This window comes from Nelumbo nucifera, chromosome 5 (genome assembly GCF_055504915.1).
Source record: "Nelumbo nucifera cultivar China Antique chromosome 5, China Antique-T2T, whole genome shotgun sequence".
Classification (NCBI taxonomy): Eukaryota; Viridiplantae; Streptophyta; class Magnoliopsida; order Proteales; family Nelumbonaceae; genus Nelumbo; species Nelumbo nucifera.
The window spans coordinates 1,340,795-1,368,126 of NC_142653.1; the positions used below are offsets into that span (position 1 = coordinate 1,340,795).

General features: G+C 38.3%; 1 protein-coding gene across 2 annotated transcripts in view; it reads right to left on the reverse strand.

Moving 5' to 3' along the window:
* Positions 1–20,985, reverse strand: part of EMB2762 (CCAAT-binding factor) — a 36,903-nt gene extending 15,918 nt beyond the window's left edge. Inside the window, exons 1-7 of one of the 2 annotated variants that reach the window (XM_010267924.3) lie at positions 20,517–20,984; positions 20,303–20,395; positions 19,922–19,995; positions 19,549–19,613; positions 19,355–19,406; positions 17,682–17,785; positions 2,330–2,385 (exon numbers count right to left, since the gene is read on the reverse strand). In XM_010267924.3, coding sequence (XP_010266226.1) covers positions 2,330–2,385; positions 17,682–17,785; positions 19,355–19,406; positions 19,549–19,613; positions 19,922–19,995; positions 20,303–20,395; positions 20,517–20,885 — 813 coding nt within the window. In that variant the 5' untranslated portion in view covers positions 20,886–20,984. Of the gene's footprint in view, positions 1–2,329; positions 2,386–17,681; positions 17,786–19,354; positions 19,407–19,548; positions 19,614–19,921; positions 19,996–20,302; positions 20,396–20,516 lie in introns of both variants that reach the window. The other variant, XM_010267925.3, reaches the window with a different exon arrangement.
* Between the last annotated feature and the right edge of the window lie 6,347 nt (positions 20,986–27,332).

A 27,332-nucleotide genomic window follows, 5' to 3' on the forward strand; every position in this document is an offset into this window, starting at 1 on the left:
CTGTCCTTGTAATGGAGTGGTGAAAGACTTTTTCCCAGCTTGTAGAGGGTTAAGGCAAGGTGATCCTCCCTCTCCCTTCCTTTTTACTTTAGTGGTGGATGTCTTTAGTAGACTCCTCTCTAAAGCAGATAGGGAAGACGAGTTTAGGGGGTGGAGAGTGGGTAGAGATAATGTTCCGATTACTCATCTCCAATTTGCAGATTGAAAGAAGTGACTAAGAAGTTTGAAAAAGTTTCCAATCTGAAAATAATCTTAAATAAGAGTTGCATGGCAGGGGTTAATATGGAGGAGAATGACCTGAGCATGATAGCAAATTGCTTAGGGTTCCATATAACCCCTTGGCCTTTGAACTATCTAGGACTTCCCCTAGGTGGTAGGTGCAAACCCGAAGGAAAGCAGTTTTTGGAACCCAGTTGTAGAAAGAAGTAAAAAGAGGTCGACTGGTTGAAAGAGAAAGTATATCTCTTTGGGAGGTAGGAATCTACATTGGCTAACCTAATCTATTTCCTCTCTGTTTTTAGGATCCCACCAAGGGAGGAAAAGAAACTAGAAAAAAAAAATCATGAGAAACTTTCTTTGGGAGCCGGGAGAAGTCTAGAAAGATCACTTGGTAAGTTAGGAGGTTGTGTGTAGAAGCAAGGAAGAGGGTGGATTAGGTATTGGGAATGTAAGAAAGAAAAATACAGCACTCTTAGAGAAATGGTTATCCTTTAGAGAGAGAAAATTTGTGGGATGAGATGGTGGCTAGTATACATGGCAGATCGGAGAATGGTTGGGATGCTGGAGTATCATGAAGGGCTACCTTGGCAGCACCTTGGAAGGCGATCCATAGCCTCCTCCCTCAATTCCTCAAGTATATCAGGTACGATGTTTGCTCAGGGAATTTAATTCGTTTTTGGGAAGACATCTGGTTTGGTAACCGGCCTTTAAAGGAGTTGTTCCCCTCTTTGTATTCTATCTCTTTGTACAGAAATGAGGTGATCTTCAATTTTCTTGTTCTTCCTTCTTTGCCTTTGAATCTCAATTGGGATCTTGGGTTTCAGAGGGGGTTGAGGGATGAGGAGGCTAATTGTTTGTCAAAGCTTCTCCTTCTCCTTGATAAAGTTTGCTTAGAGCCTACTAATCCTGATAGAAGACTCTAGTGCCTAAGTCTAAAGGCCTCTTTTCTTGTGCATCCTTTTTCAAAGCTCTTTGCCAATCCCCCTCCTCTTTGTCCTTTCCTTGGAAAGAAATTTGGGTTCAGTCGATTCCCCCTAAAAGTAAGGCTTTTTGTTGGGAAGTGGCTCTTGGGAAAATTAACACTCTGGATTCATTGCAAAAGAAAAGACCTTCTCTATGTATTTCCCCAAATTGGTACTCTCTACGTAAATCTGACGGTGAATCTTGCTTTCATCTACTAATTTCTTGCCCATTTGCTAAAAAATCTAGGATTGGTTTTTTCTCATTGTTTGGGTGTAGGTGGAATATGCCAACAAAGATTAAAATGTTGTTTGATCCATCAACCTTTGGATTGCCGAAGAGAAGGGGAAGAATAATGTGGAGATGCACTAGAGCAACAGTGATATGGACATTATGGGAAGAAAGAAATGCAAGAATATTCAAAGAAAAGGAAAGAAGTAAACAACAAATTATGAAGTATGTTATGACCAGGGTTATAATTGGTTGCAAACATTGGACCTCTTCAAATATTTCTCTTTTGGAGATATCTAGAAGAATTGGAGCTTCATAGCCTTTAGTGCAATGGGTGGGAAGGGAGGCCAATGAACTGGCTGATTCTCTAGCTAAGCAAGGGGTAACTAGGGATTAGATGTATTGGGCCCATTTTTAAATCAGCTATATGTTTTTGTTAAAAAGTGAGGCTGCACCTTGTGCCTCACACTGGGATGCTTGTAACAGATGTAATCCTTTGATTCTAATGAAATTTAATGATTGTTATTTATTAAAAAAAAATGGAGTTTTTATATGCCATTTGATTTCTTTAAAGATAAATCTAGTTCAACATAATCTTACTTATCCCAACAAAAAATCAAAATAAGTGTAGTCCATTTACATTTTTTCACACTGTAAAGGCTGAGGCAGGATTATGACTAAGAAAATCCCAATCAGACAGGGATATGGTAGGGACATCTTGGAAAGAAAAGAAACAAGCAAGGCACAATTCAATGAAGAGTTCCACAACTCCAAATATAAATCTAATGCAAGACATACATGACAAGAATAAAATGTCTCCATCTTTCCATTATATCTAGCAAGTTGAATAATATTCACTGAAATAAAATGAAGAAAGTTAATATGCTTTTCTTAGTTCAAGTTAAACACTTAAACTTACACCATTATTAGTCTTCTTTGATTTCGGTTGCCTATCCTCTTCTTTTGATGAGAACCCTAAATAACATAAAGGGAAGAAAATTAAAAACCCATTCCATCAGAAAACTGATGAGTACATTACAGTTTTGTTGAAAATGACACAACAAACAAAATAGCCATGCATTCAAATGATAATTCCCAAAGTGAGAAGTCAATATTTGGTTTAGAAGCAACAAAAGAATCAATGGAGAATTTTTGGGTTATAGGAGATCGGTATTGTTTCAGCTTTTTCATTTATTTTCTAGTTGGGGGTATCTCAAGAATGGGGTTCTGGTTTTTATTTTTATTACTGTTTTGAAATTACTATGTATGGAATTATTTTTTAGTAAACACAAAGATTACTATTTTTAGTAATTTCTGGTGCCTTTGAATTAAGTTAGTTTTAGTGGGATTAGGTAAGTGTTGTTAGAGTTGTTTTAGTATTGATTTGTCATAGTTTTAAAGCAAATAGAAGTGCTTTGGGTCAGTGTCCTACTCCAAATTGGAGTTTGTAAAGGGGCATCCGATATTCCGAGTTAAAGAGTCATTGTAATTGGAGTTGAGGGAGCGTTATTTTGATGAAATAAAGATTATTTAGTGAATTCTGGTCATTTCCAAAAAATTCTCTCTCTACTATTTCTTCTTCTAAGCGAATTGTCTCTTTATGTTTGGCCTAACAGCACTAATTTTCTTTCTCATTCTTTGGTGACAACAAGCATTCTACTTGCTTTTATTTTTTTTTATCAATAACAGATTCATTCAATTCATTGAAATATCAAACTATTTACAGCAAGGAAGTCAAAAACTCTTATCTTCCAAGTACAACTTAAACCCTCCAAAGAGAGAAACAACAAAAGAAACAATTAAGTTACAGCTTAGCCCAAAACATTGCTTCCCTTTCTATCCCTTGTTTAGCTAATCCATCAGCCAACTAGTTAGCTGATCTCTTAACCCAACGCATCCTGATTTCCATCTCCCGCACCAGACACCTGAATTTCCTCTTTTCATTTCTGTAATTCCATAAACCGCAGTTGTCTTTAATCAGCCACCCTATCACCACCTCCGAGCCCCCTTCAATTATGAGTTTCCTGACATTCAACTCCTTGGCTTTCTGAACTCCTTCCATAACTGCCAAGATCTCAGCTCTAAAGGAATCCCCCACACCAATTGGGCCTGAGAACAGGGCAGAAATGACCCCGTTCTCATCCCTAAAAACACCTCCAATCCCTGATTGTCCCGAGTTCCCCCTACAACTCCCATCAAAATTTAACTTTAAGAAGCCAGCAGGTGAGAGAGTCCAAGAGACCCTTATTACTGGTTTGATCTGAGTGCAGTTTGCAATCTCACCCCACTTTCTCAGTATGTCTTCCACTGTGTAGTCTGTAAATAGCTCTAATGATTTCAGCCACTGTACTGCCCTTGTGTGGATCACAGCCTTCACATCTTCAGCCCCTCTCTCATTTTCTGAGAAGATCCTAGTATTTCTTTCTTCCCTTAATGTCCAGCATACTGCAGCCCTTAGACCTCTCTACATAGTCCTTCCCCTTTTCATGTGCCACCTGAAAAAGGAAGGGGAAAATAGGCTCTGCAAGTCTGATGAAGAGCTCCACCTACACCCAAAGAGAGAACAAGCCCACTCCCAAATTGACTTTGCAAATTGGCAAGACACCAGTAAATGAAAACTAGTCTCCCCATCCACTTTGCAAAGAACGCACCAATGAGGTGACAAACAAGTATTGGGTCTCTTCTTTTGGAGCAAATCCCCAGAGTTGAATCTTTCCAAATAGGCTTCCCAACAAAAACTACCAACCCTAGGAGGAATCAGTCTGCACCAAACCTCACTAACCGGGAAAGGGAAGGTTGCAGGACTGGTGGACTAGCAAAGGACTTTGAAGAAGGAAGCACAAGAAAAACAGCCCGTGGGGATAGGGGTCCAAATTCTAGAGTCCACCATAGAAGGGTCCAAGAAAACATTATCAAGAAATTCAAAGAAGTTCAAAATACAATCAAGGTCTGAGTCCCTCACAGCCCTCCTCAGACCCAGGTTCCACCCAAACCCCGAACTAGAAGAGGAAGGGGTGATGAAAGAAGAAATTGGCTCATCTTTAAATTCGGATAGAGCATACAAAGAAGGAAGTTGTTCCTTAAGAGGAACATTCCCCACCCAAATATGTTCCCAGAATTTTATGGAATTACCTTAATTCAAATCATACCTGAGATTAGACCTGTTCATGGGCCGGGCCGGGATTTTACTCATCATTAATGGAAATACGCTAGGCCCGAGCCCGAGCCCGGCCCTGATAAAAAGCCCGAAGCCCGAGCCCGAGCCCGAAGCCAGACCTAATAAAAAAAATTACAATTTTCCCCATTCAAATTAGAATTAAAAATTTAGATGTTTTTTTCCTATTTAAATGAACAATGGGCCTACAAGATGGTTTTTCCACTTTCTTTTACGTTTTAAAACACAGTTTTACATTCTTAAATCAAAAAATTTATTCAAATGGACATAATCACATAACCCATTTTAAGTCTAATTTTAGGTCGGGCCGGGCTATTTTGACAAAACCAGAGCTCGGCTCGAATTTATTGCGGGCCGGGCTTTTTGGCCCGAGGGCCACCCGGCCCATGAACAGGTCTACCTGAGATGAGGAAAGAAGACTGGAAGCAAATCATGAACGGCCTTCCAAGGTGAAGTGCTTGTGGTCCTTGCTCTAATTCCAGCATCCCATCCATCTTGCTCCAACCCATGTATGCTTGCCACTGTTCTAGCCCATAGCTTCTGCCGCTCCAAAGGGAACCTCCACAACCATTTCCCCAGAAGGGCCAAATTCCTTAACCCAATGTTCCCAAACCCCAAACCCCCATAGTTTTTACTTCTGGTCACCACCTTCCAACTAACCCTCTGGTCCCTCTTCTCCTCTCCCGGCTCCCAAAGGAAATCTCTCATCAACCTCTCCAACCTACTACAAACCTTCCCTAGAATATTAAACACCGAAAGAAAATAAATGGGTAAGTTTGCTAACGTGGCCTTAATCAATGTAATCCTACCACCCAGAGAGAGCTTCTTCCAAGATACAAGTCTTTTTTCAAATCTTTCCACCATCGGGTTCCAAAAGCTCTCCCTCTTAGGATTATCTCCTAGGGGCAACCCTAGATAGTTCAGAGGCCACCCTGATACTTCACACCCCAGTACTTCTGCACTCTCCCTTAACTTTCCCTCCTCCAGATTCACCCCCACTACACAACTCTTCCCAAAGTTCACCTTCAAATTTGATACCTACTCAAATAGTTGAATCACCAGTTTTAGATTCCTTATGAAGCTCACATTACCTCCTTCACAAAACAGGATCGTATATTCAACAAACTATAAGTGAGTGAGTGAGATGTTCTCCCTTCCAACCCTCCAACCTCTAATGAGACCCCTAGAGTCTGCCTTGTGGATCAACTTCCCCAAAACATCAGCAACCAGTAAAAACAAAAATGGAGATAAGGGGTCTCCCTGTCTTATACCCCTAATGGCTGGGAAGAAATCCACCATTGTCCCATTCACTAGCACTGAATAATGACAACTCCGAATACAACCCATGATCCATTTGCACCATCTGGCCCCAAACCCCATTTTGATCATAACTTTCCTTAAGAACTCCCAATCCACCATATCATAAGCCTTCTCCAAATTCAACTTACACACCACCTCCTTTTTATCCTTCTTAAAATTCTCCACACTCTCATTGGCAATGAGGATTTCATTTGTGATCTGTCTTCCACTTACAAAGGCACCTTGATTTTGTTCAATTATGTTTGACAATACCCTCTTCAACCTCAAGGATAACACCATTGCAATGATCATGTACAAACTGTTTACCAAACTAATTGGTCTGAAATCCCTTGGATGCAATGCTTCTTTCTTTTTGGGGATCATAGCTATAAAAGTGGAATTCATCCCCCGGGTTAACAATTCCTCTCCTATGAAATTCCTCAAAAACCATGAGAAGATCATCTTTCAAAATATCCCAACAATCCTAATAAAAAGCCATTATAAACCCATCCGGCCCTAGAGCTTTTGTTCTGTCCATAGAAAACACAACCTCTTTAATCTCCTCCAAGTCAAACTTCCTTTCCAAACTCCTCCTATTATCTCCCCCTACATTTGCCCAGTCCAGACCTTCAACCCACACCTTTCCATTTACAGGTCTTCTTAGAATGGATTTAAAATGTTCCACACATGCTCTGGCTATCTCCTCTTGTTGAGTTAACTCAATTCCATCCACCACCAATTTGGAAATGAAATTTCTCTTTTTTCTTCCATCTGCCAAAGAATGAAAGTACCTGGTGTTCCTATCTCCCTCTTGCAACCATTTGCACCTAGATTTTTGCCTCCAACTTATCTCCTCCAACCTCTTGCAACCATTCTACTTGCTTTTCCACCCATATTCTTCATATTTAATCACTCACAAAGCCCACCACCAGATCTAAATTAGCAAGGCCCCTAACCTGTCCCACATCACCACAATTGCTGAACAAACTAGAGGCAGATCTTCGTTTAGAGATAAATGGGTAGAATTGTTTCTTTCAAGGTTTCTTATGAATTATGATATAGAGGGTAACTTCCCAGTGTTAAAAGGTCAAGGGGCAAAAAAGTGCAAGGTGCAAGGCAAGGCACACGCCTTTTTGAAGCAAGGCACAAAATGAAAAAAAAAAAGCTCAAAAATTCAAAAAAAAAGTGAAAAAAGAGCAAAAAAAATAAAAAAAAAATATATTAAGCATAATATTAATTGAATATATAAACTTAAATTTTAAAACAAATGTTTAAAAAAATATTATCTCGAATTGAAATGCATAAACAATCTAAAACATATTAAAAATGAAAATTTTTAAAATACAATCAAGCATATAAAACATAGCCAAGCATGTAAAACTCTCAATCTATTTTTTTGATAAATCAATCCCTTTATTTGTTTCCCCTTGCATTACTTCAAATAGTTAATGTGATATTAAACATTTTGCTTTCTTGACTCTACAATCCGCCTTTGTACCAAGCCCCTTGAGGCAAGCCCAAACAGTCCCATGTTAAGGTCTTAAATTCTTAATCCCTACAAAAAAAATGATCTTATAATTTTAGTTGTCTTTTAAAAATACCTTTTATTAGGATGATTGAATAAACAACATTAGAAAATAGGGGGTTCTTGGAGAAAAATGCACAAACTTTGAAAAGGTGCATGCTTGGGCTAAAGCTTAGATGTGTAAATCAGGTCTTGCCGTCCGCGGCCCGACACAATTGTGTAGGTCGCGCTAGGCCTGGGGTTTTAGGTCTACAGGTCGGGCCGGCACGGCCCATATATATATTATTTATACATATTTTATATATTTATATATATAGTATATAATCTATTATATAAATTATAATTATATAATAATATATAGTATATAATATATTAATAAAATAAACAATTGTTTTCATTTTTATTATACTAATTTATTTAATTATTGTATATATAAGCAATTGTATAAATCTAAATTCATATAAAATTAAAACTTTAAGTTTTTTTCAATTTTTTTAAATAAATAGCTTTGGCCCGGCCTGGCCCAAGGCTTGGCCCACGGACCAGCCCAACCCGCGGAACGGCATGGCATGGCACAGGCTTACACGGGCTTGGGCTGTGGGTTGTGTCAGGCCAACCCCTCAAGTTATCCCAGGGGAGGGCGGCATGGCCTGCACTTTGTGTAGGCTGCCCACCTGGCACGGCCCATTTTACACCTCTACTAAAGGTCAAGGCACGCACGCCTTTTAAAAGTGTTGTACCTACAACCTAGGCAAGGCACATGCCTCACTTGTGCACCTAGATGCACCTTAATCACTTAACTTCCACACACAATATTTTAGGGAAAAAAGTCTTACATCCTGGACTAAGAAACTGAAATTTTGAATAATATTTTCCAATTTTACATGGAGTCTCCTAAATGATAAAGTGTCCATGTCAGAAACATGTCAGAATCCAACACCCCTTGGATTCTTCAAAGCCACTTCTATGTGATTTTTCTTTCTTTCATTGCTTATTTGACATAAATGAACAGTCATGTACACATTGAATGTCATTTTTCCTACAAAATGTTTAAGTAACAAAGATAATCTTTTAAAAACTTTAATTATTTTTTCCTACAAATAGTTGAATTTCAATGAAATACAGAGTAATTTAATTGGTTATATTTGTTTACAGATGTGTAAGGAAGTACTTGTTTTAACAACTGTGCAACTATCTAAGGCCTTAAAACACCTAGGTGGTTGCCATGCAATGCTTTGATAATACTGCTTACAAGTACTATGATATAAAGAATGAATCCCAGAGAACAATGTGCACTCCACTCCACTGTGGTTTAACAATGGATGTGGCAAGGTTGAGGGAACAAGGGGGGCAAATGGACTGTGGGTCTGAAGGTTTCATGGTGACTTCAAGGTGGAGACACTTCCTGAAAGTGGAGGCCAAGAATTTTCTGTTTGAGGAATTAAATACCAAGGGACAACTTAGCTTGAACATAAGGGAGAAGCAGAAAGCAACTGTATTGGTAGAAGGAAAAGAGACAGTGGAATGGCTCAAAGATTTTCTGGTTGAGGCTGCAAACAAAGGGAAGAGCCCAAGTTGGAAAGAAAGTTACAGCAACAGGAAGAAGGTACATATTGGAATGCAGAAGGAACTGTAGAGGATTTTGCATTACCCTTACAGAGTTCTTTGCCAAGGGTAAGAAACAATTGGTATGCTTCCCAGAAGGAAAGGATAGCCAAGGTTGGCAAGGGGTTGCTAAAAGTCTTAAGACTCTGACTAACTGGAAGAAAGAAAAACAGGAGATCTCTCAAGTGGAAGTACTGCAAGCTCCCTCTGAACCTTTGGGCTCCAAGTATGACCCTATAGCTTTGGCTCAAAATACAGCCACCCCTACTGTGAACATCAACTTCAGGAGAGAAGTGTGGGAAAGGATGCTGGTAGTTGAAGGTAAAAGTCCAGTCTCCGATTGGAAGAAAGTTGTTGATCTTATGCAACATAAGTTGAGGTTAAGAAGTACTTTCATATTAACTCCTTTTGACAGTTTTAAAGCAGTACTCAATTCCCTTGATAATTTGGTGGAAGTTTCTGCTAAGAGCTTCCAAGAAGTCTAGGGGTCTTTTGATGTGTTTCATTGGACTCCCTCATCTAACACAAAGACATTTTCGATTATGGATGGAGTGATAATTCAGGTATTAGGGCTGCCTTTTCATTTGTGGAAACATGAAGTAGTCTCTCTCATTGCTGTTCTTTGCGGTGCACGTCTCGATGGTGAATTTTGGGGAGATCTTCGTTCAGTAGCCCTCCTCTTGAGTGGAGTCAAACCAGAGGAGATCCCTAGGAAAATAATTTTCTGTGGATGGAATCCCAGTGTGGTTGGCTTCCTCCATTGAAGCTGCACTGTGGAGGGAAGGTCGGCAGGTAGAAGATGAACAAGTAGAGGCACAGGTGCTACATGGAAGGTTGGGATTGGAAGTTCAGAGGTCTGACACAAGGATAGGATTGGAAGATCAGAGGTTCGACAGAATTTTCAAAAAAATGGATAAGCAGGCTTTAGCTCCTCCAAAAGAAGTGGGCAGGTTGGAAAGTCAAAAACGCGAAGACCAAGTTAATGGGCTGGCTTATTTAAAGACCTATGCCCAGGTGGCAGCTAAAGGCACCAAAAACTGACTTTTAAAAACTTTAGGGGGTCTTTCCTCAAAAGGAAAACAATTTGAATTTGATCTAGCTGCAGAAAAGACAAGGGAGTCTCCAATTAAGGGCGAACCAGTGGGTCAATCCTGGGGGGACTCTAACTTAAGTTGTCACGTGAGGGCCCATATTAGCACTCGTAAGCCTGCAGAATTGTGTAGGCCCATTTTTTCAGAAGGAAATAACCCAGTTAATTTGATTCCACTTGGCCCATCTGTCAAATTAGCAAATGGGCCAAGTCTAGAAGGCCCACCAACCTCAAAGGCACATGATCACTTAAGTAGTCACATGCCAAAGGGCCTCCTTTCGATAGACACTAACTGTGGTATCTTCTTCCTCAAGCCCTCCGAATCAGGTTTCAGCCTCAACCCAGAATGGGAGCTCTTTACAGTGGATCCCAACCAAGAAGCTACAGAATCTCTCATCTAACCACCGCAATCTCCGAAGCGTCAGGTGCATTCAGTTAGAAATGGAGGAGGAAGACAGCTCCAGGGAGGAGGAATTTTCTTCAGAGTCTAACACAGACAACACAGTCAGCCTTGGTAGTGTGGATCTGCGGCTGTCGAGGTCGATCTTAGAGGATGAAAGCTTTCACACAGACTTGCTTTTCTTAGAAGATGATGCCTTGGGCCCATCAGAAGACGTCCAGGAGGATGTTTTGCAAACTCTCAGGTCACCAAAATTGGCGGTAAATCCAGCAAAGCCTACAAAGGAAACACAGGGGACACTTAACCTATAGCCTATTCCCTTTTCAACAGAACAACACACTCTCTTCATCGAATCAGAGGAACATGAATATTTCTGTTCACAGAACATAGATTCAGCGGTTGGGGGACAAAATGCCAAGGTGGATTTGGATGTTACAGTTAACACAGATTTAATAGAACCAAATACACTTCCACTTTCTCCTCAGACACAAGGTTTGGCGGCAGCCCCTGATTACCTTTCTGGGACTTCAGAACCTTCATCCTCGGCCCATACTGGTATAGGTATGTCTGTTCATTTGGTTTTTGGTACTGATGTGGGTTCTATGCTTGAAACAGGTATCTCAGCTTCTCAACCGGAAAGAACAGATTTTAGAGGGGAATGTGTGGGCATAGCTAGTGGTTGTGTTGAAAAGGAGAGAGAGCTTCAGAATTATCAAAAAAAAAAAAGGAGAGAGAGCTTCAGTTGAGAAAAAAGCAAGAGGAGTTAGAGAGAATGTGGAATCTAATATATGCTCTTCTTGAGGAGTACACGCAAAGGGAGGGGTTGGGTGTGGTTTCTGAGAACTGTGAAAAGGAGGGGGGAGAGCTACTCTTGAAAAAATTGCAGGAGGAAGAATTAGATATGGGGGCAAATCTGTGAACTATTGGAGGAGTATAAGATCACAGAGGATTATTTGGAGGAAAACACATATGACAATGGGAACCCAAAAAACTGTCCCAGCACCCGGGGAGTGGGAAATAACAAAAAGAAAAAGAAAAGAACTGAGGTAGAGAGGCTGATTTCAGATATAGAAAGGGACATTGAGTTTAGTGGCAGAAGGGGAAGAAAAAAGACTCCCAAGTAGGAACCTTTAACCTTAGTTGGGCTCTAAAATTTTGTTTCCCATGAAAATCATCATTTGGAATGTGAGGGGCTTAGGGAGCGCAAGGAAAAGGAGGTTAATTAAAGACTTGCTCAGAAGGAATAGGCCTGATATAGTGATGCTACAGGAGACCAAATTAGTCAAATTTGACAAAAGATGGGCCAGAAGTGTGTGGAAGTCAAGAGGAATAAGTTGGACCCTTGCACCCTCTTGGGGGGCTTTAGGGGGTATTGTCACATTGTGGAGAAAGGATGTTGTAGAAGCAGAGGAGGAGTTAATAGGAAACTTTTCGGTGTCTATAAGTTGGTGAACGATGGTTTTGTTTGGGTGTTGAGCAATGTGTATGGCCCTAATATCTATAGAGAGAGGAATGAATTTTGGGAAGAGCTATATGAAATCCAAGGGCTATAGGAGGGTCCTTGGTGTTTGGGTGGTGATTTTAATGTATTACGCTACGTTAATGAGACAAATAACCCCCAACAGCTCATTATAACTAGTATTGAGAAAATTTAATGATTTTATTAATTGTAGAGAGCTTAAGGAACTTCCTCTTGTGCAGGGCCTTTTTACTTGGTCCAACTCCCAAGAAAGCCCAACTTGCTCGAAGCTTGATAGATTCCCTTTTAATGAAAGTTGGGAAAATCATTGGAGAGACTTGCTATCCAAAACTCTACCTAGAGACTAGAGTTACCTCTGACCATTGTCCCATTGAGCTAGGACAAGAACCTTTCAGGAGTGGACCCAAACCCTTTAGATTCAAAAATATGTAGCTAACACACCCAGATTTTGTAAAAAAGATTGAGGAATGGTAGAATCAAGATATGAGGGGGTGAAGTGGAAAGGGGTAAGGTTTCATAAGAAGTAGAAAAGCCTAAGGGGGAACTTAAGAGAATGGAATAGGGACCTTTTTGGGAGAATAGAGGAACAAAAATCCAATCTGATGACCCAAATAGATGAGCTGGATGAGAAGGAATCTCAACGAACCATGAATACTCGGGAAAGAAAATTAAGGTAGAGGTTGAAAAAGGAATTAGAGGAGGTTCTTTTGCGAGAAGAGATATCTTGGAGGTAGAAATCTAGGCATAAATGGATAAAGGAAGGTGACAAGAATACTAAATTTTTTCATGAGATGGCCAATGGAAGAAGAAGGAAAAACTTGGTGACTAAACTTGAAGTGGATGGTGTAAGGTTGGACACTCAAGAGGAAATAGCCAATTGTTTTGTAACGCACTTCAAATCTATATTAAGGAAACCTCTAGCTAATCAAGTGGAGTTGGCTGGGTTGGATTGGCCTACACTGCCTAAAGAGATGAAATTGTGGTTGGAAAGGAGTTTTGAGGAGGAGGAAATCTGACAAGAAGTTTTTTCAATGGATAGATCTAAGCCACCAAGGCCAAATGGCTTTCTTTCAAGACTGTTGTGTTGGGCCTCGAGGGGGGTCACGGACCATGAGGAGTTGTCAAAACCGGGGACTTCGTACACATACACGCGCATAAGACTTGTACACAAGAGATGGACACCACTTACAACCCAAAAGCCTAAGCTTTTTAGTTATGGGCCACTCTTGTATTATATATAAGTCTTTTGCACTTCTTGTATCTTTCCAATGTGGGACTCTCTTTCATTCCTCATTCCATACACCTACTCACATGTGCATCCCAACAATCTCCCCCTCACATGTGAGTTTCTTTAGCCACTCCCCCTCGAACGGAAGTCGATTACCAAGCTTGACATGTACCACACTACATTGCATGCACAACACCAAGAGCCCTTGTTCACAACCATAGGGAGGCCTACCACCTCCTGCTACCTATCCAAACACATGTAACCATGGGTGTTATCATGGGAACCACGTACATGCTCTTGAAAACCGCTCACCAACTACTCTCACCCAACCCATTCGACCATGGGGAACCGGTAGAGTCATCGCATGCAAACTACTTGACCATGGGGAAAGGAATCAAAGCCATGGGAGTCACCATCATTTTCATCTATCAACGCTTGCACCCACCCAAACCTTCGGCTCCGATACCACTTGTTGGGCCTTGAGGGGGGTCATGGACCATGAGGAGTTGCCAAAACCAGGGGCTTCGTACACATACACACGTGTAACACTTGTACACAAGAGATGGACACCACTTAGAACCCAAAAGCCTAAGTTTTTGAGTTATGGGCCACTCTTGTATATAAGCCTTTTGCACTTCCCGTGTCTTTCCAATGTGGGACTCTCTTTCATTCCCCATTCCATACACCTACTCACATGTGCATCCCAACATGTTGGAACATAATTAAAGGAGACTTGTTAGAAGTTTTCAAAGAATTTGAGGAACAGTCTATCATTAGCCGTGGAGTAAATGCCACTTTCCTAGCCTTGGTTCCTAAGAAGAAAGAGGCCAAACATCCCAAAGATTTTAGGCCAATCAACTTGGTAACAAGCATCTATAAGATACTGGCAAAGGTCTTATCTTTGAGGATCAAAAAGGCTCTTCCCCCCATCATAAGTCAAGCTCAAGATGCTTTTGTTCATGGTAGACAAATAGTTGACCAAATTTTAATAGCAAATGAAAGTGTGAAAGAGATGAGAAGATTGGGTAGGCAAAGTTTTGTTTGCAAATTGAATCTTAAAAAGGCCTATGATTTAGTGGATTAGAGTTTTCTGCTAGAGGTGCTCAAAAAGTGTGGTTTTGGGGATAGATGGTGCAAGTGGGTAGATGGTTGTCTGACGTCTTGCCATTACTCAGTTTTAGTAAATGGAGTAGTAAAGGATTTTTTTCCCAGCATGTAGGGGCTTGAGACAATGTGACCCATTGTCCCCTTTCCTTTTCACATTGGTTGTTGATGTTTTTAGTAGACTTTTGTCAAAAGCAAACAGAGTTGGATTGATAAGAGGATGGAGATTAGGAAGAAATCAAGTTTCGATTACCCACCTTCAGTTTGCAGATGATATCATAATCTTTTGTGAGGGATGTGATTTGTTGAGGGCAAAGAATCTGAGAAATCTAATAACCCTCTTTGAGAATGTCTCAAACCTGAAAATAAATCTTGAGAAGAGCTGTGTGGTGGGGCTAAATGTGGAGGGAAGGGAGTTGGAGTCTATTGATGCCTGCTTAGAATGCCATATTTCTGCTTGGCCCTTGACCTATCTAGGACTTCCCCTAGGTGCAAATCAAAAGGAAAGTAGGTTTTGGATCCCAATGGTAGAGAAGTTTGAAAAAAGGTTAGTGACCTGGAAAAAGAACTCTCTCTCTCTAGGGGGAAGAATAACCTTGATTAGGGCCACACTCATAAACTTACCCATCTACTTTTTGTTTGTTTTTAGGATACCTGTTAGGGAAGCCAAGAAGATAGAAAAGTTGATGAGGGATTTTTTGTGGGAGCCAGGTGTAGAGAAAAAGGATCATTTGATTGATTAGATGGGAGGTGATGAGTTGAAGCAAGGAACAAGGGGGGGCTTAGGGTTAGGGAACCTAGTAAATAAGAATGAAGCTCTTCTGCGCAAGTGGTTACGGAGGTGGCCTCTGGAAAGAGAGAGATTGTGGCATGAGGTGGTGGCTAGTATCCATGGCTGTTTTGAATCTAGTTGGGATGTCGGGGTATCTCAACGGGCCACCCTCACTACACCTTGGAAGACGATTTTTGGCATCCTCCCAAAATTTCTCAAGTTCGTAAGGTATGATGTCAGCAATGGTAATTTTGTGCTTTTTTGGGAAGATGTTTGGGTGGGCAACCAACCATTAAAAGACCTCTATCCCTCCCTTTTTTCTATTGCCCTCTATAAAAAGGAGCTTGTTTTGAGGTTTCTTTCTCCCCCCATTCTCCCATTGTCTCTTAATTGGGATTTTGGGTTCCATAGAGGGTTGAGGGATGAGGAATCGATTTCTGCCTCTGAGCTCTTACTTTTACTTGATTCTGTTTGTTTGGACCCTCCTAAACCAGATAGAAGAATTTGGTCTTTAACCTTGAGTGGCTCCTTCTCTTGTTCTTCCTTCTTTAAGTTCCTACGCTCTACTACTTCCCCTTTGTTGTTCCCAATTAAAGAAGTTTGGTCAAGGCCAATTCCACCTAAAATTGCTGGTTTTTGTTGGGGAGTATATTATGGTAATATTATTACCGTGGACAATGTACAAAAAAAGAGACCTTATTCATGCTTGCCCCCAATTGGTGCATTTTATGTAAAGTGCAGAATGAGGACTGTTATCACCTAGTGATTTCTTGCTCTTTTACAATAAATATTTGGAATTGGGTTTTTATGTTGTTTGGGTACAGGTGGAACCTGCCTCCTGAAGTAAATCTGCTTTTTGATCCGTCTTTTTTTGGTTGGCCAACAAAGAGAGAGAAAGTAATGTGGAAATGTATTAGGGCAGCCCTCTTATGAACCATTTGGGAGGAAAGAAATGCCAGAAATTTCTAGGAGAAGGAGAGAAGCATTGCTGAAATAAAGGATTGCCAATCCTTTGGCTAAAAACTATTGATCTCTTTGCGGATTACTCTAGTTATGACCTTTGAAGGAGTTGGGCAGCAGTGGCCTCCACATCATCCAAGAAAAATAGAACACAAACAAGTTGGTTACCCCCTCCGGAAGGAGTTGTAAAGTTGAACTTTGATGGGAGCAGTCAAGGCAATCCAAGACCTTCGGGTATAGGAGGGATCTTGAGAAATAAGGATGGCAACATTTTGTCCTATGGGTTATGGAGACTCTACAAGCGCTGAGATATTAGCTGTGGTACAAGGACTACAGATTTCCAACCAACTTGGAGTGACTAATTTGATAGTTGAAGGAGACACTAAGGTGATAGTGGGATGGATGTCGGACCCAGAAACTGTTGTTTGGGGATATAGGAAAAAAAGTCAAATGGCTTACGAGAACCATGTCAGTTAGCTTTCAGTGGGTTAGTAGATCGGCAAATGCTTTGGCAGATTCTTTAGCTAAACAAGGGGCTTCAAGGGATTCTCTGTTTTTGGCTAATTTGTAACTGCAATCTGAAAAGAGTTGGGTTTGGAACCACCTTTAAGGGGAGGTAACACCCCGTGCCTCCTCTTAGGGTGCTTCATGCTTGTACTATTTCTATCTCTATTTAATAAAATACTATTCATGCATCAAAAAAAGGAAGTCCTTGTTTTATGATTGCAAAGAAAAGGAGTGTAGAGAAAAGAAAAGAAACTCCTTAGTACAATATTAGTAATGCTTATCTCACTAATGTCAGACGTATATACCTGGATCCATAGTTGTCAAGGCGATGCCTAGGCGGGCACCTAGGCGACTAGATAGCGGTTTTGTATTGTGTCTTATAAAATACTTTTAAATTGTTACTTTTTTGGGATTATAATTATAAAATAGACATTATTAAACAAAAATATTCATTTTTTGTGTTTATAAACTAATTTCTTTTTATTATTTTCTTATTTGTTAGGGTTTAATCAACACAAACATTGCTAACTGCTGTATTGAACCCTCAAAGACTTCAGAATTTGAACCAATAAGTAAGGGAAAAACTTAAAGTTTTGTCTAATCAACACATTTTTTAATTTTCTTTTCTTTTTTCTTTTTCTTCTCATAAATATGTTGATTTTCTAGACATAAACATGAAGTTTATAATTTTCATAAGAAAATTATGGATAGTTATTAAGGAAAGATGGTTATGGAACCTAGGGAACTACCTAGGATATGTATTTTTCACTTAGAAAAAATCCATTGCCTAGGCGACTAGGCAATAAGGCGCCCCCTGTCGCCTAGCCTCGCCTTGGCGCCTTGAAAACTATGCATGTATCTAGTCGGTACATTGCAATTCTCAGACGTAGAGGTAGCATGCAAGTACTAGGGGTATTGATCAAAAAAAAAAGGCTTGGAAGTAAAATGACAAAAGACACAACACAAAAGGATGCAAAATGACATGAAAGGAACAATCCTCAGCATGTGAAGCATTCTCGTCTCGATTAATAACACCAGATCAATAAGGTCAACAGAGTTCTAAATAGCAAGTCAGCATGAAGATCAGTAGAAATTTTAACACAAAATCCATGCAGCAAATGCTTACCTAACTGACTCCACATCTCATAATCAGACTTTCCATCTTGACCTTCTAGAGGAGGGATTTGTGCCAGAATGTAATATATCTTGCGAATAGAAAGTTCTATGTTGCTTCATATCAACAAAAAGTCAGTTATGCAAATTACTTGCTACTGTAAGAACGGGATTTTAACATAAAACTAACACTTGAATTTCTACTGAAATTGGATATAATCATCCAAAAATCACCAAGCTGATAATAAAATTAGGAATTAATAAGCATACTAAATACAAAGCATCAAGGCAAAAGTAAGCAATAGGATGTTACATATTCTCATATTTTTAGTTGGTAATTGGTACTCTTCGAGGAAAAAGATATATGCGAATAAACAAATGGCAAGTAGCAAACAAAAAAATAAACAAAACAGGTCATTGGCCAGAAATGAATAGAATTCATTGTAAACTACGCTTAGAAAATATTAACATTATGGAGTGTGGGGGTAAGAGTAGAATTGAAGCATAGCTGAAGCTTATATAATAGACAGTGGTTTAAGGTTGCAAAGCAAGAAGCAAGACCATCTATCACTGTCTAATCTTTTGCCCTTATGTTACTGAAATTTGAGAACATATGTTTGCCCTGTTTGGTGTAAGGTGGCTGGAAAATTGTGGTACAAGGTGCCCAGAAGGAGAAAATTTCAGAGGGATCCTGTTCAATTTCATCACCACTGGGGTGCTTCATTGACTTTGAAGAGCAGGAATGACAGATTTTAGCACCCACAGGATTGTGAACAACTGGAAAATTCTGGCCCCATTGTCGAGAAAATTGTCTGTCCACAGGCTCTATCCACATGGCATGTGAATCCATACAGCCATGCCTTCAGCAATGGTACTGTCGCATGGAATGCACATGGACTAATATGTCATGCAGGGAGAGACCTTTGGATTGGACAGCACCGGATGTTGAACATAGACAGCCATTTTTTCCATCTAGCTAAGGAAGGACTGTATTAGGAACCAGCTATTGGCTATACTAGGAGCCACGTGCGCTTTTTTTTGCACCTTGCACTTTTAAAACACTGAGTGGGTTGTGTTCTTAGTTGATCCTTTGAAAAAACAAAAAAAAAAGAAGAAAAGAAAAGAAAAAACCCATCCACCTTGTTACCAACCAAAAGAAAGGTGTTTATTTATCAGTCTATCTTGCTAATAGAATTATATACACTTCAAGCAAACCTTACACAACTCAAGCCTCAAAGCCTGGGCAACATCTAGATACAGGCACAATTTGCATGCATTGACAATTTGGGGCACCTCAGGCATGTCATATAATTTACTCAACAGAATTATAAGTCAATTCCATCCTTCACATGAAAACAACTCAGACTTTTTTCTTATTCTGACCGATTTGAAACAATTATAAGACAAAGAGCATCATATGTCTTTTGGTATCATGAGAAATGCAATGTGGACTGCCAATCTAGGTTGAGGACATTCAAAGTACAATCATCACTAGGAGGGACCTAGACAAATGTGCATGAGAGAGAGATGTATTATGGAAGTAAGAGATGTTACAATTACCTAATGGGGAAAAACCAAAAGGAGTTAGTTAATTAGCTAAAACCTGGTCAAAAACTCCAGCATTCCACCATACCAAGCAGATATTTAAAAGAAGATGGAAGTAAGAGACGTTAATATGACACTAACCCTGATTTAGAGATATCACCCCCATTGTCACGCAAAGACACATTTCTGTCATCTAACCAAAAAAAAACACAATAGACCAAAACTTAAAAATGAAGAAGTTTGGTGAACCAACATGTGATAATTTGCATAGAGAACATACCACAACCACTATAATTAAACAAGTCCTAACACTTAAGTGATTGTAGAGTAAGTACCATTAGTAGTATCCACTGTTTCCAAGCTTCTAACAATTTTTTCCAGGCTAATGCAGGTAAAATAACTGCACCCGGAAAAGAAAATTTAAATATTAGTAACTTTAAGTGCCTAGCACTGCATTATGAAGAACTAACACCCAAAAAAGATAACTAACATCTCGATTAAGCTTATCTTGAGAACAATGGCAGAGCCAAGGAGGGTGTGTTTTGATAAGAAGTCTTTGTTGAATTTTCCTATATATTGTGCTTGATTCATGGGGTAAGGATCCAATGCTATCATTTTTTTATCAATTCCAATGCTATCATGTTAGTGTTATTTGTTCATATAATAAGACAATATTTATTTGAATAAGGGTGAGTAATTTTTCCGTACCGAACGTCTATGAACTTGAAAAACTTCGAAGGGAGAAGGTTTAATAATAAATCATCTGGCAATGTTGAGTGAACCTGCAATTGATGAGGAATCATAAACAATAAAACATACAATTAAAAATTTAAACATACGAAACCATATGATGAGCCGAATAATTCTTTTCACCATATGGATTCTAACGAAAATAATTATCAAAAAAAAAAGATTCTAACGAAAATCTAAGGTGGCAATACTTCGCCTGGAATAGGGACTTTGGGGTTAAAAAATGTTTGGATTCAAAAAAAAAGCAGCACATGCTACCATATTCCCATGTAAACATTCACGCAATACTGCAATTAGGAGAAAAATCAATGTCAACAGAGTTCCAATTATACAACTTACGATAGTATGAATAAGTTTCTGGTATATAACCGACTGGAACCTCCCTCCTTTACCTAACCTCACGAATTCCATTACTGCGTCTAATGCAATATCCTGAAGTATGGAATTTTACAAACGATAGCAAATTAGAATCATAACCAATGTAACATAGCACAAGGCAAACACCCTTTGCAAGACACGAGAAAAAATATACAAAAAATGAGGGAAGTCTCACTCTGAGAGCTTCTTCACACTGTGAAGAAACAACGACGGTGATGAGTAGTTTAACAAACTCATCAAACTTTGAGCGAAGCCATGTTCTGTAAATCAATTCCGGATCCTTCTTAGACTCCTCGACGTTACCATCTATGAGAGATTTCGCAGAAGGAGGGAGTTCAGGAAGAACGGGAATGAAGAAAGATTGCACAGAAAGGAGAGCCTCAAGGACGTTTTGAGGACGAGAAGAAGAAGAGATGACGGAGAGAAGGAGAGGAAGGTTATTGATATGAGCTCTTGAAGATAGGAGTTGATGGCCTAGGGTTTTCAGTTCTTCAAGACTGTACTTTTCTCTCTTTTTCTGCTTCTTCGCAGAAGTGGAAGCCATTGTTGAGTCGCGAGGTCCACTGCGCGAGTTTGGAGGGAAACCCAATACAGAAAAATAATGGATTGAGGTAGGGTTGTCGCTCGTGAGTAGACCTGTTCACGGGACGGTCCGGGCTTTTCCTCTTTATCAACAGTCAGCACATATATTTTTGGTGTAATTTAATAAATTAATATTATATTAATTTAGTAACAATTTAATAAATTAATTCATAACTTTTAAATAATAAAATAATATTTGATAATAATTTTATAAATGAATATATATTATATATAAATAATGTATATTTCTATTATATGTAATAGTATTGGGTTGGGCTCAGGCTCGGGCTCGGGTCGAGTTTATTTGAGAAAGCCTAAGCTCGGCCCAAAAAAATAGTCAGGACCGGTATTTAAAGCCCGAACCCGAGCTGCCAACCTTAATTTTTGTTCAAGCCCGAAAAATATCGAGTCGGGCCAGGCCAGATCGTCAGGCTACCCGGCCCATGAATAGGTCTACTCGTGAGTTCGTTTCTAATGGACCACGTAGAGATGGCAATTACACCCATCCCCAAGGGGGCTTCACTCTGCCTGCCCCCCAATTAAGGCGGTTTTTTACCATTGATCGGGGTTTGGGCAGGTTTTCTTTCACCAAAACCCTTCGGATCGGGAATATGGCTGAATGGTATTTGTCCACCCGACTCTTAATTCGCCCCCATATAACTAGAGGTGGCATGGGCGATGCATGGGATTTGTTAAGCAAAGGCTAAATAATAGAACACACATGATACTATACAATTGTTTTATGTTTTTAACGTGTTAAATAATTAATAATTATTTATATTTTATATACCACTTTTAATAATTTTTCACAATACAAAAATAAAAACACTTAATTTCGACTAGGACTGTTTATCAAATTGACCAACTCGACACAAGTTTGTTAGTTTTCTAGTATTTCCGGTCGATTTTGATTCAACAATTTCCTAACCTCACCAGGTTAGATTAGTTTCGCTTTTGCAATTTTTAATTTGAACAATCTTACCATAGGTATATATTAATATTTTATATTTTTAATACATGAAAGTGGAAAAATCTCCCATATTTCTTGGTCTAAAATAATTTATATAATAAATTTAAAATTTCAATTTATTTTTTTAATAACACCATTATATTTTTTTAAATTTAAATTTATTTTTTTTAGTTTAAATCTTTTGAACCAACTGACCAAACCAAAAATTGACCAAAACCGATGCAACCCAAGTTGGCCACTTTCACTAATGGTCAGTCAACTCCGAGTGACCAACTCCCCAACTTGACTGAGTTTATTTGGTTGGCCAAATAGCCTACAACCAAACCGAACAAACCCGGGAACACCCGTAATTTTTAGTTAAATTAATAGTCTAATATTTAATAAATAACAATAGTTTTATCTCCAATAATTATTAAAATTTTATGGCAAAAATACATAATAATTTAAAATATTATGATAATGAAAATACAATAATTATAAAAAAACAACAAATACTAAAAAAATATATTAAATTAGTCAATAAATAGTTTAATCTCTAATAAATATTAATCAACAGAGTATAACAAGAATACAATAAATTAAATTTAAAAAGTTAATAACAGTAGTTAAATCTCCAATAATTAGTGAAATTTTGTTACTAAATAACAAAACAAAAATAAATTTATACATAATTATTTGTAATATATTAATCACAAAAAACAATAAATAATTACAAAAAAAAACAATAAATGTTAATTTTAATATAAATAAATATATATTAAGATTTAAAAATTATTATTAATAAATATTATTTTTTGGAGAGTTATTTTCTATAATTATTAGTTGATATAAGTTAAATTAGTTATTTAAATAATATCAACATTTAAATTATTATTTATTGAATTTAATAATCTATAAAGTTATAATTATACTATTATTACATAATTTCATTATTAATTTTGTAAAAATATTAAATTATTATTAATTTGAATATTATGTTATAATTATTTTTTGCTTTTAAGAACATTTTTTAATTTATTACATAATTTCATTATTTTAACTACTTAAAATCTAGTTCTGTTAAATATTTCATTATTTAAAATATTTAAATAATATATAAAATATATAAAGTTTTTGTTATTTCAATCTTATTGATTTTAAACTTATCACATAATACTAAATATTTTGTTTTATAATTATTTCGCTATTTTTAATATTTTGTTATTCAATATATTTAGCTATTGAAATATTTAAATAATGTTTTTTTAAATATTATATTTTATTGTTTGAATAGAATTTGAATTGAATAATCCGGAAAATCATAATTTATGTTGTTAGTACATAATTTCATGATGAACTTTGTAGAAATATAAAATCAATAATAATATGTACATTAATGAGTATTGTAATTATTTATTGTCTTTTTAATCAGTATTTTAAAGTTAATATATAATTTTGTTATAATATTTGAATAATTTCTAAGTTTTTTAATTCAAACTTTCTTTAGATAGATGTAGATAAAAATTGGGGAGAGGATAAATGGGGAGTATAGATAATTTATGAGAGAAACACTCTACTAAATTAGAGATAATTTATGAGATAAATATGAATTAGAGCTAATTCGGTAGATAAATAAGAATTATAGATAATTTAAGAGAAAGTGGGGGAGGTAGTTTAGAATAAGTTTCATGAGATTATATTATTTATGTTATTGAGAATGTGTGGGAAAGAGATTGAGATTCTAGGTAATCTTTTGTGGGGAATGAGAGTATCTCATTAGTTGTTTGAAAAAACAACATGGAAAAAATGAAAAATAGGAGAAAATTATAAAAATGACGTGTTTTAGTATATACTACTCATAACCCGTGCAATGCATGGAATTTTTAACCCATTTGTAAATTATAGTTAATGGGCTTTTAAAGAGCCCCATGTACTTATAAACACCTTACCACAAATTTTCATCATAGATACCCCCCATTTAACCATTCATCGCACTAAGATTTTAATTTGGGATATCTCATTTGCCAATATATTAATTTCTTAGATGCCCTTGACCATACCATTCATTGACCAATCAAACCCCACCAAATGATCAAACAGACCAATACCTCTAGAAACCTCACCAACATCTGATTTTTGCTCAATTCGTCATTGAAACCCTAATTTACCCCGAGCACACGATCGTACCAGTCCGATCCTTACAAAGTACCTAAAAATCCCTTAAAATTGCCATCAGACCTAGGACCTTCTAAAATATTTACCCCTTAAATTTCAACCAAAGATTCCCCTTCATTTATTCTTTTACTATAACAAGATTCCCTTTCGAACCATCTTATTACCATGAAGTACCCACGACCTAAATCTCCTTGATCCTAACACCTCTGAATCAATTAGACCATACAATTAAACCCTATACACACCAATAACATAAACCCATCAATTTTCAACCTATAATTCTTTCATTTGCCCCATCAAATAAATATTCCATTTTGAATGCTCTCATTAACCCAAATTTCCATGGTTTTGATCATCCAAAATCAACCAAGTGTTTCCATAAGATCCTAGACTCCCTAAAAACCCTACCCACAAAAGCCCAACCAAAAATACCTGTTGTTTGCACATCCATTACACTGAGATTTCCTTTCAAAAGCTTCGCATTAACTATATCAAATCATTTCCAAATATTCCCAATATCAGCATAATTAGGCTATATGACCCTACCAATCAACCCATAATGCTCAAAAACATCATCGTGTCAAATTTCAACAAAAAGTTTCCTCATTTTCCCCTCAATCACACCAAGATTATGTTCCAAAGTTAATAAATTAACCGAATCATTACCCCTTTAGATCTACCTAATCCAAGCCTATCTAGGCCAAATTGACTCTACCAATCGATTCAAGATGCCTTAAAATCCCACCATGTAAAGTTTCAATAAAAACCCTTGTTTGCCCTCCATATAAGAAGATTCATTTTGGCCAATCTTATTGGCCCGTACATGCAAAACCAATGTATATACTCAAATCCATCTCCACCCTTCATTTTTAACTCAAAATTCCCGCCATTAGATTATAATTTTGTTTTGACCTCCTTAGACCCGAATTGACTAAAATACCTCATTGAGCTTACCAAAATACCTAAAATAAATAAATAAATACCATAACTAATTATGCTATTTTTAATGATATTTTGTTAATAATTATGGCATTTATTTAATTATTTAACAATATTAGATGTATGTATATATGGTATTTATTTAATTATTTAATGATGATATCTCTTTATATATAACTGTTAATATATATTATATTATATTACATAATATAAAATAATTATAAATAGATTTAAAAATAATAAAAAATAAATTTGCAAATATATAAGTAGAAATGATCAAGATGGTATAAGGCAAATTCGAGGATCCCTACTCCTCGTGGGGACGATGATGGGTTGAGATTTCTAGTCATGGTGGAGTATGGGGTAGGGACAGGATGGGGCATTTAAGTTCGAGGCCAGGGATGGGATATGCAAAACTCGGCCTGCCCCACCATATTCCCATTCCTAAGGACTAGTATGACTTTCGATGGGTCAGGTTCATATATTCGACATAACCGAACTAATTATGTTGGTTTTGGTTATATGATTTTGTCCAAAATAAATTAGGCCAGGTTGGTTCTTCATGTTCCCGATATCATATATTTCCAGCATCATATGTTTTTCCTGATATTAAAGATTTTCCTTTTTTTTTTTAAATATATTATATTGTGCCAAACATACATGATACCAAAATGGTTTTGACCAATTGCAACCTCCCGTGAATTTTGATAGAACCCACCTGATTGATTATTACTTTTATGATGTCGTTTGATTGGTTGTTAATTTTTTTCGATACCATGTTTTTTCGTTATTATATTCCAATTCCCCAATTTTTTGTTATATTTTATGTTTAATGGAGTAAATTTCATATACTATGGTTAAAAACGTATTTTATTAACATGTGAAGAAATTTCGGTAAAAGACTTAAAACCTTTAGTAACATGTCCTGAATTTCTAAAAAATATTTAAAAAGATACCCTGTAACTCTTTTAGCCTCTATTTTCTTTCAAATTTCAAAAAGGATAAAAGGGATGATAAATCCCAATAACTTCATAGACTCAATTAGATAAACCTATCAACGATAATGATGGAGGGTGATTTGGCCCAACCTTGTAGCTCAGGTATACGTGGGCGTTACCTTGCTTAAACAGTGACTTAGCATGACAACACAACGGACGTGAGCACAACTCGGAGGAAAAGTCCCACCGAGTTCAGCACGGCAACTCGGCAGATAAACTACTCGCCGAAAGCCGCCTTGCCTGCACCTCCTCCCCGGGGTTAAGGCACTTCGAGGGGTCCTGAGTTCAGGGCACCCTGACCCCTTTTGAGACCTGAGCTCCTCCCAATGGACCTCGGGCCACTCCCAAGCAAGAACGCACCGATTATTCTCCGGACGCCCCGAGGCACAAAGACCTCAGGTCGGCTAGCTCGGCATAATCGGCTACAGGCAGCCCGTCACTCAAAGGACAGCCCAACTTAGGATAATTCGTAGGAGAACAGTTCGGTATACCATAGGAGGGCTTCCTGCTCGACCGCCGTACCCGACAAACCTGTGGACAGCAGGCATGTCCCCCTCGCCGTGCCTGCCACCTTTAGAAAGGCGTCCCACACCTGATAGACACGTACCCTGCACGACAGCCCCGCGCGTGCCACCTCAGCCCTGCCTGTAACGGCTGTGGCAGACTGACAGTGGCGGTTATACCTGCCCTGTCAGAGGTCAGAGGGCCTGAAGCAACGGAATTCAATTATAAGGGGATTATGCTCAAGGAACAAGGTATCTTCAAATCACCTGCGTAACCTGCATTCTTAGCCTTCGTTATCCTTTTGCTTCTTGCACTCAATACTAACTTAAGCGTCTGAGCGTTCCCGCCGGGAAACCCCCCGGGAGTTCTTTCTCTTTCCTCTCGTCTCAGGTACCTCTCAGGAGTCACGCGAGCGCCATCTAGCAGTGACCGGATTGCGCTACATCATTTGGCGTCGTCTGTAGGAAACGCTTCAAAAGGCCTTTCTCTCTAAACTTTCTGAGTTCTTTTCTTCCTCGAAACAATCCAACACTCATGGCTTCCTCCAGCAACGTCGGACAAAGCACGGAAATGGATAACTCCAGGGAACAACCCCAGCTTCCTACTGTATGTATCGGACAGTTCACCATTCCCCTCTCAGCGGACGAAATCCCCAGCTTGAATGTGCCTCTCACAGTGGCACCTGTCGTCGCCCCACTCCCTGCTACAGTTGGAGCGACGTTCACCGAACCCTTGGTCGTGCCCCCAGCGGCCAGCTTAAACCAACTAGAGGACTTGATGCAGTGCATGCGGGCCATGCAGGCCCAAATGCAACAGTTCCAGCAACTTCAGCTCTATCAACAAC